Source organism: Pteronotus mesoamericanus, unplaced genomic scaffold, assembly GCF_021234165.1.
Source record: "Pteronotus mesoamericanus isolate MK-2021 breed Mesoamerican mustached bat unplaced genomic scaffold, CSHL_Meso_final scaffold_409, whole genome shotgun sequence".
NCBI lineage: Eukaryota > Metazoa > Chordata > Mammalia > Chiroptera > Mormoopidae > Pteronotus > Pteronotus mesoamericanus.
The window spans coordinates 752,489-769,557 of record NW_026555316.1 but is presented as its reverse complement, the minus strand read 5'-3'; the positions used below and the strand labels follow the sequence as shown (position 1 = coordinate 769,557).

The following is a 17,069-nucleotide window of genomic DNA, read 5'->3' as shown; positions in this document are numbered from 1 at the left end:
GAAACATCGATGTGCGAGAGAAACAATCGGTTGCCTCTCGGACACCCCCAGCTGGGGACCTGGCCTGCAGCCCAGGCCTGTGCCCTGACCAGGAGTCGAACTGGGGACTTTTCAGTTCGCAGGCTGGCGCTTAATCCACGGAGCCACACCGGCCAGGGCTGTCGGTTTATTGCCTTTTGTTAGATTCCATATATAAGTGAAAGCATCACACCTGAATCTCTTAATCCCTACTTTCCTATCTTAGGGCAGGGCCCTCCCTTCCTAAAGGAGAAGCCATCACAGTGTCTGTCTTTCTCCTCCTTTCTGACATCCACTGGGTTGGACTCAGGGTGCTTCGCTGCTCTCCCCGCCAGTGCCAGCCCTGACATGTTTCTGTTTGCCCCCCATTTGCAGCTCGGTGTGGCTGTCCCCCTGCAGGAGTTTTGTCTAGGCACCTGCAGGAGCGCGGTCTCTTCTTTGCCCTCCTGAGGGAGGGAGGGAGGGAGGGAGGGAGGGAGGAAGGGAGGGAGGAGGGGTGCATGCGGGTGATTCTGGTCCTGGGGAATCTGCCACCTGTCTCCTGTCGCGGCCATCCTTGTCCTCACCTGCCCGGCCTCTGTCCACGCCCACTCTATCTCGCACAGCCTGTTGGCACAGCCTGTTGTTTCGGTGGGGAGCCAGAGGCAGGTGAGGGTGTGTTCAGGGGTTGTCCTTAGAGGAAGGCAGCAAAGGCGGTCCCTGGCTGTGGTCACGTTTCATCTTCCATCCTTCAGCCAGGCCTGGCTGGCTGCACCCTAACCCATCCTCCAGCTGTTTCCTGGGTGTCTTTGGTGTCCCGGACGTTGTCACAGTGCTGAGTGTCAGTGAAGAAAACACACAGTGGCCCTTGCTCTCTCGAGCTCTTATCCACCCTCAGGCAACACGGGAAGTCTGGTTGCTGGATTCAATGGCCAGGGGTCCCCGCCACCTACCCTGTGGGAGTCGGGCATTCTGGGGACAGTGAGGGGATTTTCTGTCCTAATCTGGGGCCGTCACTGGGGCTAGGAGGCCAGGGCCCTTCTGAGGTCTCTGTGTGCCTGGAGAGGCCCAAGCAGGAGAAAGGGGAGGGAAGAGAGCCCCTGGAGAGGCGCCCCTGGGGGTTGGCACCCGTCTCTGACCCAGCCTCCTGTCCTCAGGGTATCCTGCTGAAGCGGAGCGGCAAGTCCCTGAACAAGGAGTGGAAGAAGAAGTACGTGACGCTCTGTGACAATGGGCTGCTCACCTACCACCCCAGCCTGCACGTGAGTCCAGGGTGGGGGCCGGCCCTGGGGGCGCTGAGGGCAGAGGGACAGGGACAGAGTGGAGGGGCTGGCTCTGCGGCCGACGGGAAGCAGACCTTAGCGAGTTCAAGCGGACTCTCGCCTGAGCTGAGGAAGGACATCAGTTTGGTGGCTTGGGGAGTGCATAGACCCCGAGACCCAGGCCCGGGCTGAACGTCACACTCAGGTTCCGAGTTGTGGCCTAGCCTGTTGGAGGGAACTCGCCCGAGGGACGGTGGCGACCCAGGCTAGGCTGGTGTGGGCAGTTGGGTTCTGCGTCCTATGTCCTAGTCGTTTGGGGGTGGGGGGGCTGACGCTGCCGGCCAGGGTCTTCAGGGGAGTCACACTAGTGGGGACACCCTGGGCCTGGGGTGCTGCAGAGCTAGGGGGCAGCGAAGCCAGGGCTACGGCGAGTGGCCTGGGGACTTGGATGGGTCCCCTTGGGGGAGGAGGGTGGAGTGGCGATGTTTGCGGGCAGAGGGCCAGAGGGTGCCTGGCCGGTGGCTGGCGTGGGGGGTTTGCAGTGATTGTGGAGCGTGGCTCCCCGACCCGTCCTCCTTCCCCTCCCCTCACTGCGTGGCTCCAGCACACAGCTGTCACCAGAATTCATCTCTGTCACCACCCCACTGTGGGGCTAATGAGTTCTCCTGTGAAGCCCCTCGAGCACAGCACGTGGGCCAGCCCCACCCCCGGCCCGGAGGCCCAGGGCCCGCCTCAGAGGGTCCCTCGCCTGCCTTGAGTCCGCACAAGGCGCCGAGGGGGCCCCATCCGAGAGGGGCTGGGGTCCGCGGCCCTGAGCGCACCCCCCAGGCAGCCCTGCTGGGAGGCGGCCTGGTCTGGGGAGAGCCGGCGGCCGGCCCCTTTCCAGTCCGGCCAGCGCCCGGCTTGGCCCATATTTGATTCCTCGGGCACTGGCCCTTCTTCCCCTTGGCCCAGCAGAAGGCGCCAGTTAGACTCTTTGCTCCTGGTCTCCCTTATTCCGCAGGGTGGGAGCTGGTGCTGGGATACCGGGCGGCTGGAGAAGGGGCCACACTGGGGCGACCTTGGACACTCAGCCCGAAGGCCCCTCAGTGCTGCCCGCTGCTGAGGCATGAACAGCGCGAGAGGCAGCAGGGTTCCCAGGGAAAGGACCGGCGCCAGGGCACAGGCGGCCCGAGGTCGTGGGCAGCCTGTGGGCGCGGAGCCCCTCCCAGGAAGACAGCAGGGCCACAGGGGTCCCCCGCCGAGAGGGCCCGGGGGCACCATGCCCAGGCCCAGGCCCGCGCTGAGCCCACGCCGGCACATCGCCGCTCCCCCTGCCCCGGGCGGGATGTGCGTGCTCTCCCCTTAAGCATCTTGCCTGCTGCGCTGGAGCCAGCATTTCTGAAGCATCCAGTTTCTCCCGCCTGTGTCGTCGCGGGGTTGGGGTGGGGCCTTTTGGCCTTTTCAGTTTGCTCCGCTCCTTCCGCTTTGTGCTGCCTTAGCTGGGTGCTGCCTTAGCTGGGAGCTATGCCCCGTCCTATTTTTGTCCCTGGGCCCCAGATGGAAGGGTAAGCCCTGGGTTGAGGGGAGGGGTGGGGGTGGGGGTCTCAGACACAGGAGGAAGTGTGGCGTTGGTTTCAGGTTTGCGTTTGGGTTGGGAAGGGCGGGTGAAGGCCCAAGAAAGTGCTGTTCTTACGTAAACCTAGCAAGCTGCAGAGCTGAGGCTACAAAGGTTGGATCGTCAGTCGCCCGGCCAGTGGCTGAGTGCAGACTTGGACCCGTGATTTTGACTCTAGCATCCCCCAGATTTTTCAGCAGGTGCCAAGAGCCCCTCCCTTCGGGGCTGGCTGAGAAAGTCGCGGGAGAGTTGGAGGCAGGCAAGTGTGTTGCCCAGACTTCCTGTCGCACAGGGAGGTGGGCCAGGCTGGGTGTCTGAACTCCTCCGAGCCCCTGAGCTCCGTCCAGCACTGCACTTACTGAACTGTGTGTACCTTCGTGTGTTCAGGGGCCTGGGACAGGGTCACAAGTGGCTCTGCGGGCCCCAGCCAGGCCCGCTCTTGCTGTTCCGGCCACAGGACAAGGTTGAGCGGGCAGCTCCTTTGAGAGCCTGGGCTCCCCCTGTCGGCTCTTCATTGGCTGCCCTTTGGCTCTGAGGTCAAAGTGCACACCCGTCCCACACACTGGATGCCAGGAGGAACTGGCACACGCAGAGGGTGACGTAGACGCACATGCCCTGTCGGCGTTTCTTGTCTCATTCAGAAGGCACGAAGCAGATCCTGAACGGTGGTAACTGAGGGGACCATGTGAAGGCTGAGCCAAGGGCCCATGTGCCGCTGCGCGAGTGGGGCTGAGCTGGCTCCTAGCAGAGGCTGCTTCCCTCGGGCCACCCTCCTGCTTCTTGATCCCCTTCCTGGCCTGCCGCTGGGCTCACGTGTGCTCGCTCACCTGCCTCCGTCCCCTCTTTTCCAACCTGAGCAAGGTTCTTCGTTGGCAGCAGCGAGCAGGCACACTGCCTCCCTGCGAGCCGCCCTTTCTGGGTGCCGCGCCGCGGAAGGACTCTTGGGAACTCCAGCGGGGTGCACGGAGCTCTCGGCCTCGCTGGCTCCCATCCAGGATGGCTCTTGCCTGAGACTCGCCTGCCGTGACTCACCTGCCGATGGAGGCCGGCCAGGCTGGAGGGGCTGGAAGGGCATGTGGAGGAAGGGCTGGTGGGCCAGCCTCACGCCTCGTGCCCGATTCTCGCCTGGCCCAAGAGAGCCCGCCACAGCCTCCCCCATTTTGCAGCCAGCGGAGCCATTCACACAATCACCTTCTGTTAATTCTATCTGCAACATCAATTAAATTGTTTGTAGAAACTAATTGAATGTGGCTTAATCACACATCTTAATAGCTTTCCACGCTCTGAACTCGTTGTTAATTCCAGTAATAAAACGAGATGAGAACGCTGGCTGGGTAATTAGCGAGGAGGCTGGGGAAGAAATTGCTGTTTGATGGTGGGTAATAAAGGCAGCCGTGGTGACCGCTCTCCTGAGCAGCCGCCACCGCCGCCGCCGCCACCGCGCTCCCCGTTCTGCTGACGGAGGGAAACGCTGCCACTCTGCCCCGGCGCTCTGTCCCCGCTGCTGCTCCTCGCCGCTCTCCTCGGGGCCGCACTCCGTCTCCCAGCGGCGCGGCCCTGGAGTTGGCCCGGCACAGAGCAGAGAGCCCCTGCTGCAAGGTCAGAGGTCCAGCGGGGTCCGCCAGTGGGGCCGGTCCTTTGCCCTCTGGCAGGGCCTGGCTCCGTGGCCCCGAATGGAGCCCCTCCGTGCAGCTCTTGGCATAGGGTCAGCTTTTCCCGCCAGTCCCGGCCCAGGCATCCCAGGGCTGTGACGGGTCCTGAAGACTGTTGCAGTTGCGGTGACCTCCTTGTGAACTGGAGCAGCCCAAGCCCCTCCCCAAGGAGAGGGACTGCAGTTGTGGCTTTGGCCCAGCCAGCTGTTGACAGTTGTTTGGAGCAGCCGATCCAAGATGTGGTTGTGTGCAGGGACCCGGGATGAGTATGTACAGGGACTCGGGATGGGTATGTGCCGAAGCCAAGTCCGTGGGACGTCAGGGCTTGAGGCGGCGAGGGCCGAGACAGGGAGGTCACACCCGGGACGCTGGGCCAAAGCAGCGCGAGCGGGCCAGCGGTGACGGGGTGGAGTGGGCCGCGTTTGCTGGAGAAGGGACAGAGATGATGGGTAGCGGCGGGGTGGGGGGGGCCGCAGGGGGCTCCTGGGTTCGTCCCCATCCCGGCTGCTGTGGGAAGGCTCGGCACTGGGGACAGCGCCTGGCTGCTCTCAGCAGAGTCAGGTGCAGAGGGCGTCAAAGGGGTGTTCCCGTGGGCGGAGACTGCTCAGGGACATCTCAGTGACATCATTCTGTGGTTCTGAGACAGGAAGCAAACACCCTCGGAGCAGTGTGTGCCTGAGGCCGGGCACCTGGCACCGTCCCTCATGGAGGACAAGGCGGTGGCAGGGAAGGGAGCCCCTCTTTGGACACACTTCTGGGAGCTCTTCCTCCCTTGGCCGGCCAGGCCCTTCCGAAGGGCCGCCTGCCCCTGCCGCTGGGAGAGCATAAGGCCAACACAGGCCCGGCCGGCCTCCCTGGAGCTGGGCTTGGGTGGCGGGGCCAGTGTGCTGGCCTTAGTGGTGCCCCTCCCTCCCCATGACCCTCCCACTGGTCCCCGTCCTTAGTGACATCCAGCCTAATGGCAGAGTGCAGGAGGGAGGCTGGCATTGGGTGCTGTTTTCTTCTTGCTCCTCCTCAGCCCAGCTTGCCATGGGGAGGGAGGGGCTAGAAGGGGACAAAGCTGCCTGGGGCCCACCTGGTCGATATCCTGTCTGCAGGGGCCCGGTGACCCCTTTCCATTTGATGTCCTCTCGGTCATTGCCAGAGCGATGGCAGCACGTCCCCAGAGGCAGCATCTCTGTCTGCTTGCTTCAGCAGAGGGCACTGTCACTATTTCCTGCAACTAACAGGGGCAAAGGTCGGAGCATGCCTGGGTGACAAGAAGCCAGATGCCCCAAAGCGGGTACAGATAGGAGGGCCGGGCCTGTAGGGACACAAGGGCTACATCAGATGGTGCTGTGCTGCTCAGAGGTGCTCGCGGGTGCAAAATGCCGCGGAGGTGCTTCCGAGCGCAGGGGAGACGGTTGGGAGATTGGGAGTCCAGCGCATGGGAGCCTGTGGGCCCGGCTTCCGCCCTCAGGGGCCCTGCCGCGGGGAGACGGGAGTCCGCGATCTGGGAGGGGAGGCCAGTGCGGTGGGGAAGCCGGGCCTGGGGGACGCCCGGGGCAGGGGCAGTTCTCTTCCCTGCAGCCCCCTGTGGCCGCTCCCCTATGGGGCGCGCAGGCCGCGGTGGCAACCGCGGGGGGTGGCAGGGGCAAAGCGCCAAGCGGCTCCCGCTCCGGGTCTCCCCGGGTGCCGGCTGGAAGGCAGGCTGGAAGGCCGCCGGCCTTCAGTGCGCAGCCTCGCAGGTCGGAAACGCCTGGGCCCGGATCTGGCTCCGCTGCCTCCTGCTTGTGCGGCCTTGGGCCGGTTGGGCTGTGAGCCTCCTTGTCTACCCCTGGGGAGTGGGCGGTGTGAAGGCTTCGGGAGGTGACGCGGGGAATGGATGCACGCAGCCATGGTGCGGTGACAGCCGGGCCCTGGGTGGGACGGGGACGTGCCGGTGGTGAGGGTGTCATTACTGCTGGTGGGCAGGATACCCTCACACGCTGGTGTCTGACCCCATCGGGCCTGCCTCCTAGGTCCTAAAAACAGCGAAAAGAAGCCAAGGCTTCCCTGTAGCCGCTGAGTGAGTGTTTATTGTGAGGCTCTGTTGTAAGGCCGGGGGCTCTGCCGGGTGTAAGGTTCTCCGTGCTGCAGTGGGGGTGGGGGTGGGGGGTGCTTCTGCCAATGGGCTGAAGTGCTTTGGGACCAGCTACCCGGAGCCTGGGGAACCCAGCCACCCGCGTGCCCCGTGCAGCCTGTCAGCCGTCGCTGCTCCACGGGCGCTCTCCCTACGTCCCTTCCTGGGCCAGCGCGTGGCCAGCGTGTTGCCCCCGGAGCCATCCTCTCTGAAGGAGGCCCGAGCCGTCCTTGGCCCCTGGCTCCAGACTCTTCCCTTTCCCCTGACCCTGCCCACCCCTGGCTGAGGCCCCCGAGCTGCGTGTGGTCAGCACACAGATGTAGGTGTGATCCAGACTCGGGGATACGCTGTGGGCCTCACAGTCTTGCTCTTTAAACGTGAGCTTTCCCTCCCTGCGCCACCCCAGGCAGCTCAGCGGAGACAGCTGGGAGCCGGGAGGGTCAGTGCCGGGGACAGGGTACCACCAGAGGATGGCCTGTACTGACACACCGTCTGTCTCGCCCACATGGCCCTTAGGATTACATGCAGAACATCCACGGCAAGGAGATTGACCTGCTGCGGACAACAGTGAAAGTGCCAGGGAAGCGCCTGCCCCGAGCCACGCCGGCCACAGCCCCAGGCACCAGCCCCCGGGCCAATGGGCTGGCCTTGGACCGGAGTAACACACAGCTGGGCGGGGGCGCAGGTGAGGGGGCTGCTGAGGTGGGGGCGGGGGGCAGGCGGAGAGCGTCGTCTGTTCTCTGGCAGAGTGGGGGCTGCTTCGACGAGGCCTGGGGAAGGTGGTTGGGGTTTCGCTCTCAGGCTGGGTCCTGCGCGCTCCAGACATGCTTGCCACCTGGCACGGCGCTTCAGGAGCAGCTCGGCCAGACACCGGCCGAAACGCTGCCCCCGTGGAGTTGGAGGCAGCAGCCGATGTGCAGCCTTGCTGATGATTTGGGGGCCAGAACAGGGCCAGACAGCCTCATGCTGACAGGTGGCATCAGCGGTCCCGGGACCTCGTGCACGCATGGCCCGCGGCTCAGCACAGCTTGCCGTGTGGGAACAGAGAGGCTAGAAGGAGACAGAGCTGCCGGGAGCCCATCTGGCAGATGTCCGCAGTCTGCCGTGAGAGGTGGGGTCTTGGCTAGGAGAGGACCGAGTGTAGCGAGGAGCTGGTGGCCCAGCAGGCTCGGCCACGTGACCGGCAGTCCGGAACGGGGCGCTGGAGCCTGAGGGGCTGGGCCCGCGGTGGGGCCGCTGCTCCTCGGCCAGTCCTTCCCTTTCCAGAGATACTGCGGGCTCAGGTGAAAGACACTGTGCGCCTCCCCAGGCCTCCCTGGCTCTCAGCCGCGCTGCCCTTTGGAGGGCTGTCCCTCGCGCTCAGTGCCCTCGCCCCAGACCCACCTCGGCTTCTGGACCCTTCCTCCCCAGACCCTGTATCCCTGGTGGTGTCCTGGATGCTTGCACATCGTTTTCCTCTGGCCCGGAAACGGCTGTTTTAGACATCGTCCTGCCCTCTGGGCGCTGCCACTGTGCCCCTGCCCCGGGGTTAGCCCGCAGTGTGGGTGCGCTGTCTTCCACACAGAGGCAGGGTGTTCCTGCCTGTCACAGTGGCCATTCAGTGGACAGGGGGCTGGGGTACTGAGCCCCTAAAATGGATGGGACAGACCCCAAAGAAGCACCCCGTTCAAAATGCTGATAGGCCCTGCAGGAAAAACTCAGGACTGAGGAAGGTAGGCGGGGCGAGGGCCTGAGCAAGGCATCTGCCCTGGCGGGGGCAGGGGGGGGCGGTTCCGCAGGGGGCACTGGGAGAGGTGGGGGAGGGAGTCAACATGCGCTGAGTGAGGCGAGCCAGGCTCAAGGAAGCCTGCGTCAGGCCCCATTTCCCAACTCTGCGAAGTTGAGATCATCACCCCCACTTTATAGATGAGGAAACGGGGATTAGCGAGGTTAAATAACTGGTCTGGAAAACTGTGTTCTGTCTTCTCCCGCCCTGAACTGAGAAAGCAGCCCTTGAGCTGTGCAGAGGTAGACCCTAGTGGACGCAGGGAGGAAGGAAGCTACAGCAAGAAGGATAGGCACCCCTCAGGCGGGGTCGCCCTATGGGGGTCTGGCTCGATGGCAGTGATGGGGACCCTGTGATGCCCCAGTGCTGTGCCCAGAGGGTGGGTCAGGGCTGCTGTGAAACCCCGGGTGTGTAGGGGAGGGGCTTGGGGTCAGCCAGGGCCCCAAGGCTCTCTCAGAGCTGCTTGGGGACAGTGAGGATCAGCCGCTGGTCTGGCTCAGGGTTTCCCGTGTCACGCTGGAGGAGGAGGGTGTAGAAGTGCCCCAAAGGGGAACTTTTCCTTGAAGGCAGGTAGCAAGAGAAGCCGACTGTTACCACAAAGAGAAACAGTAAGACCCTTTGTCCGGTCGCATTCCGGGGCCTGATAGCCTTCACGCAGGGAGCAGAAGAGGCGTGCGGAGAAGGGAGACACACGCATCACACCCACCCGCATCATTACCAGCGCCCACAAACCCTCGCCAACATCCCCAGAACACACGGACCGGCGCCTACCCAAGCCCGCATCCCCTCCGCCGCGCGCTGACACCGACCTCACGCACACTCACACATGTCTCCTGCTCACCGGGCGATGTTAACATCTCATTATCTTTGTTACTGTAATTACATTATCCGCTGCTTTATGCAGAATTATCCTCCGAGGACTAATTGATGGCTCCATGTTTAATTCATTAATCATTAGCATCAAATTCGACAATTACAGTGCACACTGATTGTGGGATTGCAGGCGTAATGAGGGGAGAATTAACAAAGAAAAGGGAGAGCACTTTCCTCCCTGGGGTTTTGGGTTAGGGGCCTGGTGAGGAAGGTGGGCCTGTGATCTTTGGGTGGGGCTGGGGACGAGGGAATAAGATTTGGAACCCGGGAGGGGACGGGAGCAGGAGGGGGAGAAGCAAGGTGCCTGAGAAGTTAGGGACTGAGCCGCTCCTCCGGAAGTTTCCCTGACACCGAGAAAGGTCGTGTGCAGGGACCCGTGCGACCAGAGCAGGAAGGGTTCTGAAGGGAGCTCGGCAGGTTGTCTCGAGGGGCCCGGAACAGGGTCGACTGGCTGCGGTCTCAGTGCCACACATGTATTAATAAGCACCTGCTGTGTGCCTGGTCCTGACTTGGGTGTTGTGACAAATACAAGAGAAACACAAAACTTGCCCTCTATCTTTCAGTGACATACTGTCCCCAGAGGATTAGGGATGCCTGGCCTGTTCCTTTACCTTTTCGTGGCTTCAGCTTAGAGCTTGCCATCCCTAGGTTTCCAGAAACTCAGCCCGTGTGGCTCGAAGGGCTGGTTTGAGCCCTAGTGTTTATTGCTTGTTCTCTTCAACTTTGTCCAGTGTGCAGGCCCGTCTCCGCTTTACTATCCTTAGCACCTGGCCAGGCCCTCCGCTTTCAATCGGACACCTTGGGTGTGGCCTGTTCTGAGACCTCCCGTGGCCATTGCCTCCTGGCCTCTGTCCCAGCCTGTCCCCAGTGGACTGAGGCAAGAGGGCCATGCCAGCCCTTTAAGTGTTACGGGCTCTGGGGGCCGGTGGCGGTTCCCACAGGCTCTCCTCTAGTGACCCAGTGCCCGGGGAGGTGGCAGGAGGGTTCTGAAGGTGCCTGCAGCCGTGCCCGCGGCCCTGCCCGCCTGGCGTGGCTCTCCTGGAGCCTTCGGTTCCCCTTGGCTCTGCCGTTCTTCCCTGATGGGAAACGAAAGATTAATTTTCTCCAGCCCAACAGGATAATTACTAATACTAATTAGACATAATTACTTGAATTTGATACACTTACTTCTTGTCAGAATGGCAGCAAAGCTTAGGCAAAGCAAATGGCATATGTGGACGAGAACGTGGGATGCAGGGTCCTGACCAGAAGGGAGAGAGGGCTGGGGATAATGGCCCAGCAAGGGGCTCTGCAGTGATGGGGATATCGGTCCCACTCCCCCACAATTCTGGGTCTGAGGGAGGGGACAGAAGTGTTCATGGCAAGAGGAGGGGCGTGAAGTCTGGGACCAGCTGCCTCCCAAGGCAGGGTGGGCCTGTGTGAGGCCTCCAGTTCTCCAGGAAGCCTGGCCTGGTGCCTGGGACCCAAGACCCCCCTCCCGTTTCTGGTCAGCCTCCTGTTGGACTGTCTCAAGCTGTGCCCACAGCCCCGTGTTCAGGAAAGCCTATACGCACCCCTCGCCGGGCCTCCCCTCCAGCCTGACCCTTCCCCCCCAGGCGCCCCCCACTTGGCCAGCAGCCCGGCCTGGGCTGGCCTGCACCCCGAGGGGCTGTACCGGCGCTCATGCACAGTTTCCAGTGCAGACCAGTGGAGTGAGGCCGCCGCCCGGCCCGCAAGTATGCAGGACCGGCCGAGGGTAGAGGAAGGGGCTGTGCAGTGTTTTTGGCCTGGGTGGCTGTGATTGGATGGTGCCCAGGCCAGGGGGAGTGGCCCAGTGGAGCCCGCGGGGGCCGTCGCAGGGGCCCTAAGGCTTCTCCAGCGTCCACGGGTGCTTCCATGCCTCAGGCCCTCGGCAGCGGCCAGGCGCTGGAGACCCTCCCTCTGCAGCTCCTCTGCCCGCCCTCCACTGTCCCCAGGCGGCGCTGGTGGTGGCTCCCGCATCTCCATCAGCCCCCTGCGCAGCCAGCTCATCAGCCTCACTGCAGGGGGACAGGGAAGCGGGGCTGAGTAGGGAGGTCGAAGGCTGGGGGCTTGTTCTGAAGGCGGCAACTCGCCTGCAGGGAGAGGGGGTCCCGGTGATAGGATCCAGGGAGTTGTCTGGAAAGGTAGCGTCCCCACCCCTGCCGGCTCCTCTCGGGTGGGTTGAGGCCCCACCCTGTCTAAAACCACCACCTTCTGTCTCCCCTCCCACCTGTCCTTTTCCTTGGCCCTCCTTCGTTTTCGTTCCCCTTTGTCCATTTGTGTAGCTTACTCACATCGCAGGTCTCCCTTCTTGCCCCTTCAGCCAGCGCCTGCACACGGTCCTGTGTGTGCCCCCCTTCTCTCTCCTTACACTCCCCCGAATCCTAACCCTTCGGGCACAGATCCTGGGGAGGAGTTCTGAAGGCTAAAAGGAAAATGGGTGCAGCTCTGTCCTCCTTTCCTAAGTGAGGGTATAAGGAGGAAGAGACCCCAGGGTACCAGGGGCTGGGCTTCAGCAGCCCAGGCAAACCTCCCTCCCCACCTCCCGCTGGGCAGTAGTGCCAAGCGCATTAGCTCCTCCCCTCCTTCCCTCCCAAAGGCCTTTCACAGGGGTGCCCAGGCTAGACTACCCATCCCATGGAAGCGCTGCCCTTCCCCCAGCCCCCACCCTGAGCTCTGACCCAGGAGGGCGCTGGGCACCCACTGCACAGGGAATCCATCCAGCTCCTGGCCCAAGTCCAGGCGCCCTGGGGGAGTGAATGTGCAGGGCCTGAGGGCAGGAGCTAGGGCCCTTCCCAGGTCACTGTCCCTAAGGCCTGTGCTGGCCTTGGTGGGGCCCCTCTGTTGAGTCTGGAAGGAGGAAGGCAGGGAGGGAGGGAGCGTGTCTGCCTCTAATGAAGTTTGACATTTAGTGGTGAGCGCTGGGTGGGGTGTGGGAGACGGGAGCTTGATTAGCGCGCTCTAATTGACAGTAATTAGGCAGCTCCCTGATTGTTTCTAATTCTGCTATTAATTGTGAGGAGCGGGGAGTGTGATTGAGGATAAATTTGGTGCGGAGCTTCTGGGGCTTCGGCTCCCTGTGAGTTCCCTGGGCCGCCTTCTACCCCTCCAGGCTGCAGAAGCCCATGTTTCCCCCTCATCTTCATCCCGCTCTGCCTGACTGTCCTACACTGTCCCCACCTCCTCCTCCGCGGAGGCTGGCAGGCTTTGGGACTGGGACTGGCCGGCAGATGCCCTCCCTGGGGCCCTAGGCAGGACTTGTGCTCTGCCCACACGTCTCCACCTCTCCCCTCCCCAGCCAGTGGCTCAGCTGAGGTGCTCAGTTCCAGCCCCAAGCTGGAGCCTCCCCCATCTCCCCACTCCAACCGGAAGAAGCACCGGAGGAAAAAGAGCACCGGGACCCCCCGACCAGACGGCCCCAGCAGTGCTGCCGAAGGTTAGGGGGACCCACAGGGAAACTGGGCACAGGAGGTGGGCAGTGGGACTCGGGGATAGTAGCCCAAAAGTATTAGATTAAGGGGTCTTCATAATGACTCTCAGTAAAAGTAGTTCGGCAACTTTTGGTAATCTAGACCCATTGTCTTAGAAAAGCTCTTTTTTCTGCTTAGCTTAAACCCTTTCTGTGACAGTGAGCTTGCTTCATTTTATTCTCATAGAAGGTAAAAGAACATAGGCGGCCACTCCAATAGCTCTTGCAAGACTTGTGGAAAAGCAGGACCTACGTTTTCTGTGTCTCTTGTACCACCCGTTGAGCTTAATGAGTGCTGGGCACACAATAGGTGCTTAATACATGTGTACCGATGGGCTGAGTCCTCAGTCATCTGTAGGCTGAGGGGTTCCAGCTGCTCGTTTTCCCATAGGCCCTCTCGCATAATCCTTTGTCCCTCATAGCGCCGCTTCTCTGGTTTTCCCTCAAGTGTCTTCCAGATGTTTCTCTGCTCAGGGGTTGGAGTCTCTGACATTGACACCTAGGTTTGTTGTTTTCTGCTCTGGTTGTCAAGGTTATGGGTGTGGGTAGGTGGGCAGAGACCACCTCCATGGGAAAGAGCCACCTTTCCCAGCCACTCTGTGATACGGTGATGGTTAGTGTTCGTGGCACGGGGTCCACCTGTCTCAGGGAACTGAGCCCCAGGTGATGGCAACGAGGCCATTCAAAGGCTGTGCTGAACGCAGGGTGAGGTGGCATTGTGCACCTAGGCGGAGAAGAGGTGCCTGTTTTCTTTCTCTGGGAAGGCGGTTCTGTCGAGTGTGCCCTTAGAACGGGCGCGCAGCAGGGGGACTGCCGAGGGGTGCCGGTGTCGCAGAGGCGGGACGCTGCCCTGGACCGAGCGTGCAGCTCAGGCCTCGGCCGTGGGCCTTCGGCAGGTACCTGAGCTGTCTCTCCAGCGCCCGTGGCACATTCGCACTGCTCGTTAGGCACTGCTCGCCCGTGGGGTGGCGACCATTGGGAAGGAGACGCATGTGGCTGTCTTCTGGGGGAGCAGAACTTGCAACAGCGCGACCACAGTGCCTGGGGTCACAGTCCAGCCCACGGTGCTGTCACTGCCGATGTCCTCAGGTCCCGATCTGCCCACACGTCCTGGTTCGCGGAGAAAACCTCTCCTCTCCCCATCCACTTGCCCTTCCTGCCTGTCTGTGCCCGGGGAGTGGGGGAGGGGCCCAGCTCCCAGGAGCCCCACGCTGACGCCGTCAGGAATATTGGGTTTAATGAGCTGCAAAATGAGGCGGCTGCAGCTGACATGTACGGATGGTGCCCACGCCCGCCTCCCCCACCCTCTCCCAGCATTGCCTCCGAGCACCCCATCACGTCCTCCAGATACTGAGCTCTTCTTGCTCCAGGGAGCACCCTGATGTCCAGACCCGTTGCTGGCAGTGCCCGCGATGCCGGCACCTTGCGCCCCCATCTGTTGTCACTCAGACTCCACAGGTGGTTAGCGTGGAGGGGCGAGGCTCCACACTACTGCTGGTTCACTCCCTCCGCCCTGCAAGTCGCCCTGGAGAGCGTGGCCCTTGAGGCTGGCGTGGGGGGAGGGTGGGTGCCAGGAGAGTAGGGGTGAGTGGAGCTGTGGCGGTGGCATGTCTGGGCGTGCCTGCCGAGGTGCCTGCTGCGATGGTGGTAAATGCTCTGCCCCCCACAGAGGCGGAGGAGTCCTTTGAGTTTGTGGTGGTGTCCCTCACTGGGCAGACGTGGCACTTCGAGGCCTCCACAGCAGAGGAGCGGGAGCTGTGGGTGCAGAGCGTGCAGGCTCAGATCCTCGCCAGTCTGCAGGGCTGCCGCAGCGCCAAGGACAAGGTTGGTTGGCATGGAGGCCTGCGTGGGGTGGGACCCAGAGGTGGCCCCATGACTGACCAGCCACCCCTTGTCTCTCCCGCGGTTGCAGACTCGACTGGGGAACCAGAATACAGCTCTGGCCGTGCAGGCCGTCCGCACCGTTCGTGGCAACAGCTTCTGTATCGACTGCGACGCCCCCAGTAAGTGGCAGGGCCGAGGCGGTCAGGACCAGGCTTGAGGGCGGCTTAGAGAAAGCTCCCCAAGTTCGGCAGAGAGAGCGTGACAAGAAGCTTCCAGTAGGCCTGGGAGGAGGGCGGGGAGGGGGACGACTCTTCTTGTGGTCTCACCGGTGGCCCGTGGGCTTCCCTGTGCTTCCTCCCCTTGCCTAGATCCAGACTGGGCCAGCCTGAACCTCGGCGCCCTGATGTGCATTGAGTGCTCAGGGACCCACCGACATCTGGGGGCTCACTTGTCCCGGGTTCGTTCCCTTGACCTCGATGACTGGCCACCAGAGCTGCTGGCTGTCATGACCGCCATGGGCAATGCGCTGGCCAATAGCGTCTGGGAGGGGGCCCTGGATGGCTACGTAAAGCCAGGCCCTGACGCCTGCAGGTGAGCGGATGGGACTCTGAGGCTGGCCAGGAAGGGTGGGGACATCGGTGTTCCTCCATGGGGAAGACTGGGGATGGTGCCGAGTGGCCGTGACAGTGCCAGAAGGGTTAAAACGGGCCGCTGCTGTGTCGGCCCCCTTGGGGTTCCCTTCCCCCTCCCTGCCTGTCACTCAGGCGCCTCACAACAACAGGCCCTTTCTGAGTCGTTATCAGCAGGTCAGGGGGCCAGCAGGAGGCGCATGCGCAGGGCCCTATCTGCACTGTGGTGCGAAGGCCCCAGCCTGCGCTCGGAGATGGGGAGAATGGGCGGTAGATAGGGTAGTGGTGGGGCCCCAGCACAGGCTCCCACCCCCTTTGTTCTAGCAGGGCCAGATAAGCTGCCACACGAGCCCTGCCTGGAATCTTCCTCTGCCCTTGCGGCCCCTACATCCCTGCTGCCCCCGGGGGCCTCCCTTCAGCGTTCCTTCCTTTCAGCTTCTTCCGCACCCTTTGCATTGCCCGCTGTGTGTCCCTCCGTCTGCCCTCTCTCTCCTAGGCTTCTCTTTTCTCTGCCCTAACGCTTTCTCCTACTATTTCTTCCTTATTCTCCTTTGGGTGTTTATGTTGTTTCCTGACCACCGTCCCCGGCCCTGCCCGTCCTCGCTTATGCCTCGATGCACCTGTGCTTTCAGAGAGGAGAAGGAGCGCTGGATACGGGCCAAGTACGAACAGAAGCTATTCCTGGCCCCACTGCCGAGCTCGGATGTGCCACTGGGGCAGCAGCTGCTCCGGGCTGTGGTGGAGGACGACCTGCGGCTGCTGGTGATGCTTCTGGCACACGGGTCCAAGGAGGAAGTGAACGAGACCTACGGGGATGGGGACGGGCGCACAGCTCTGCATCTGTCCAGTGCCATGGCCAACGTCGTCTTTACACAGCTGCTCATCTGGGTGAGTCCTGGGCTCCCTCCCTGCCTTCCCAGCCCCACCCTTGCAGGCTCCTCTGATCTGCCTTGACACCCTTTATACCTCAGCCCTTTGAAAGCCGCCTCTCCTTTTCTCCCCGAGAACCCAGCTTTCCCGCCACATCATGCCAACTGTGAAAATGTGCTTTTTTTCTGCAGTATGGGGTGGACGTGAGGAGCCGGGACGCCCGGGGCCTGACTCCGCTGGCCTACGCGCGCCGGGCGGGCAGCCAGGAGTGTGCAGACATCCTGATCCAGCACGGCTGCCCCGGAGAGGGCTGCGGCCTAACCCCCACCCCCAACAGAGAGCCTGCCAATGGCACCAGTGCCTCTGCTGAGCTGCACCGAAGTCCGAGCCTCCTATGAGGCCCAGGACGAGGGCAGAAGGGCTCCATACCCTGGGAACTTCCCCCCACAGGTGCTGGGGGGAACAAAGGCACAGAGACTGTGTACTAGGGACACACAGAAAGGAAGAGGGAGAAGAAACCGGAAGAAGAGCTGAATGATCTGAGATGGATCAGAGGCGTCTGGGGTTCGAACTGCAGCAGCGACGGACTGGAGCTATGCAGCCTTCTGCCCTGTGATGCCACTGAGAAGGGACAGGACCCTTTGGAGGTACCTGTGAGGAGAGGGGAGCAGGACCTCTCCCTCCTCCAGATTCCAACCCTCTAGTGCCAGCCCCCTGCGAACCTTCATCCCAAACTGGAGCGTGGATAGGACACAGGTTGGGGGTGCTGGAAGACAAGGGGGTGATCTGTGAGTCCCATGTAAATTTGTACATTGGAATATTTATGTTTGTGTACATACTTGGTGTGCGTGTATGATGAGCCAATAAACCAGACTGTGTGTGGCCCTGTTTCCCGCTTCTGCAGCCACCCTTCCCAAAGTGCCCTCACCTCGGCCCCTTAGTCCTGTCTTCTCCCTTTTGCTCTCTGTACGGAAGGAGTGTTTCGCCTCTCGTTCAGTCTGAGGCCTGCTAGCTTTCCTCAGCCTTCCTT

The 17,069-nt window shown here is 62.3% G+C and overlaps 1 protein-coding gene across 4 annotated transcripts in view; it reads left to right on the top strand.

Moving 5' to 3' along the window:
• AGAP3 (ArfGAP with GTPase domain, ankyrin repeat and PH domain 3) overlaps positions 1-16,907 on the top strand; it is a 49,476-nt gene extending 32,569 nt beyond the window's left edge. For 2 of the 4 annotated variants that reach the window (XM_054593482.1, XM_054593481.1), the window contains exons 10-16: positions 1,155-1,259; positions 7,126-7,294; positions 14,386-14,540; positions 14,629-14,719; positions 14,909-15,131; positions 15,802-16,057; positions 16,231-16,907. In XM_054593482.1, coding sequence (XP_054449457.1) covers positions 1,155-1,259; positions 7,126-7,294; positions 14,386-14,540; positions 14,629-14,719; positions 14,909-15,131; positions 15,802-16,057; positions 16,231-16,437 — 1,206 coding nt within the window. In that variant the 3' untranslated portion in view covers positions 16,438-16,907. Of the gene's footprint in view, positions 1-1,154; positions 1,260-7,125; positions 7,295-10,842; positions 10,969-12,524; positions 12,684-14,385; positions 14,541-14,628; positions 14,720-14,908; positions 15,132-15,801; positions 16,058-16,230 lie in introns of all 4 variants that reach the window. The other 2 variants (XM_054593486.1, XM_054593488.1) reach the window with 2 other exon arrangements.
• The last annotated feature ends 162 nt before the right edge of the window (positions 16,908-17,069 follow it).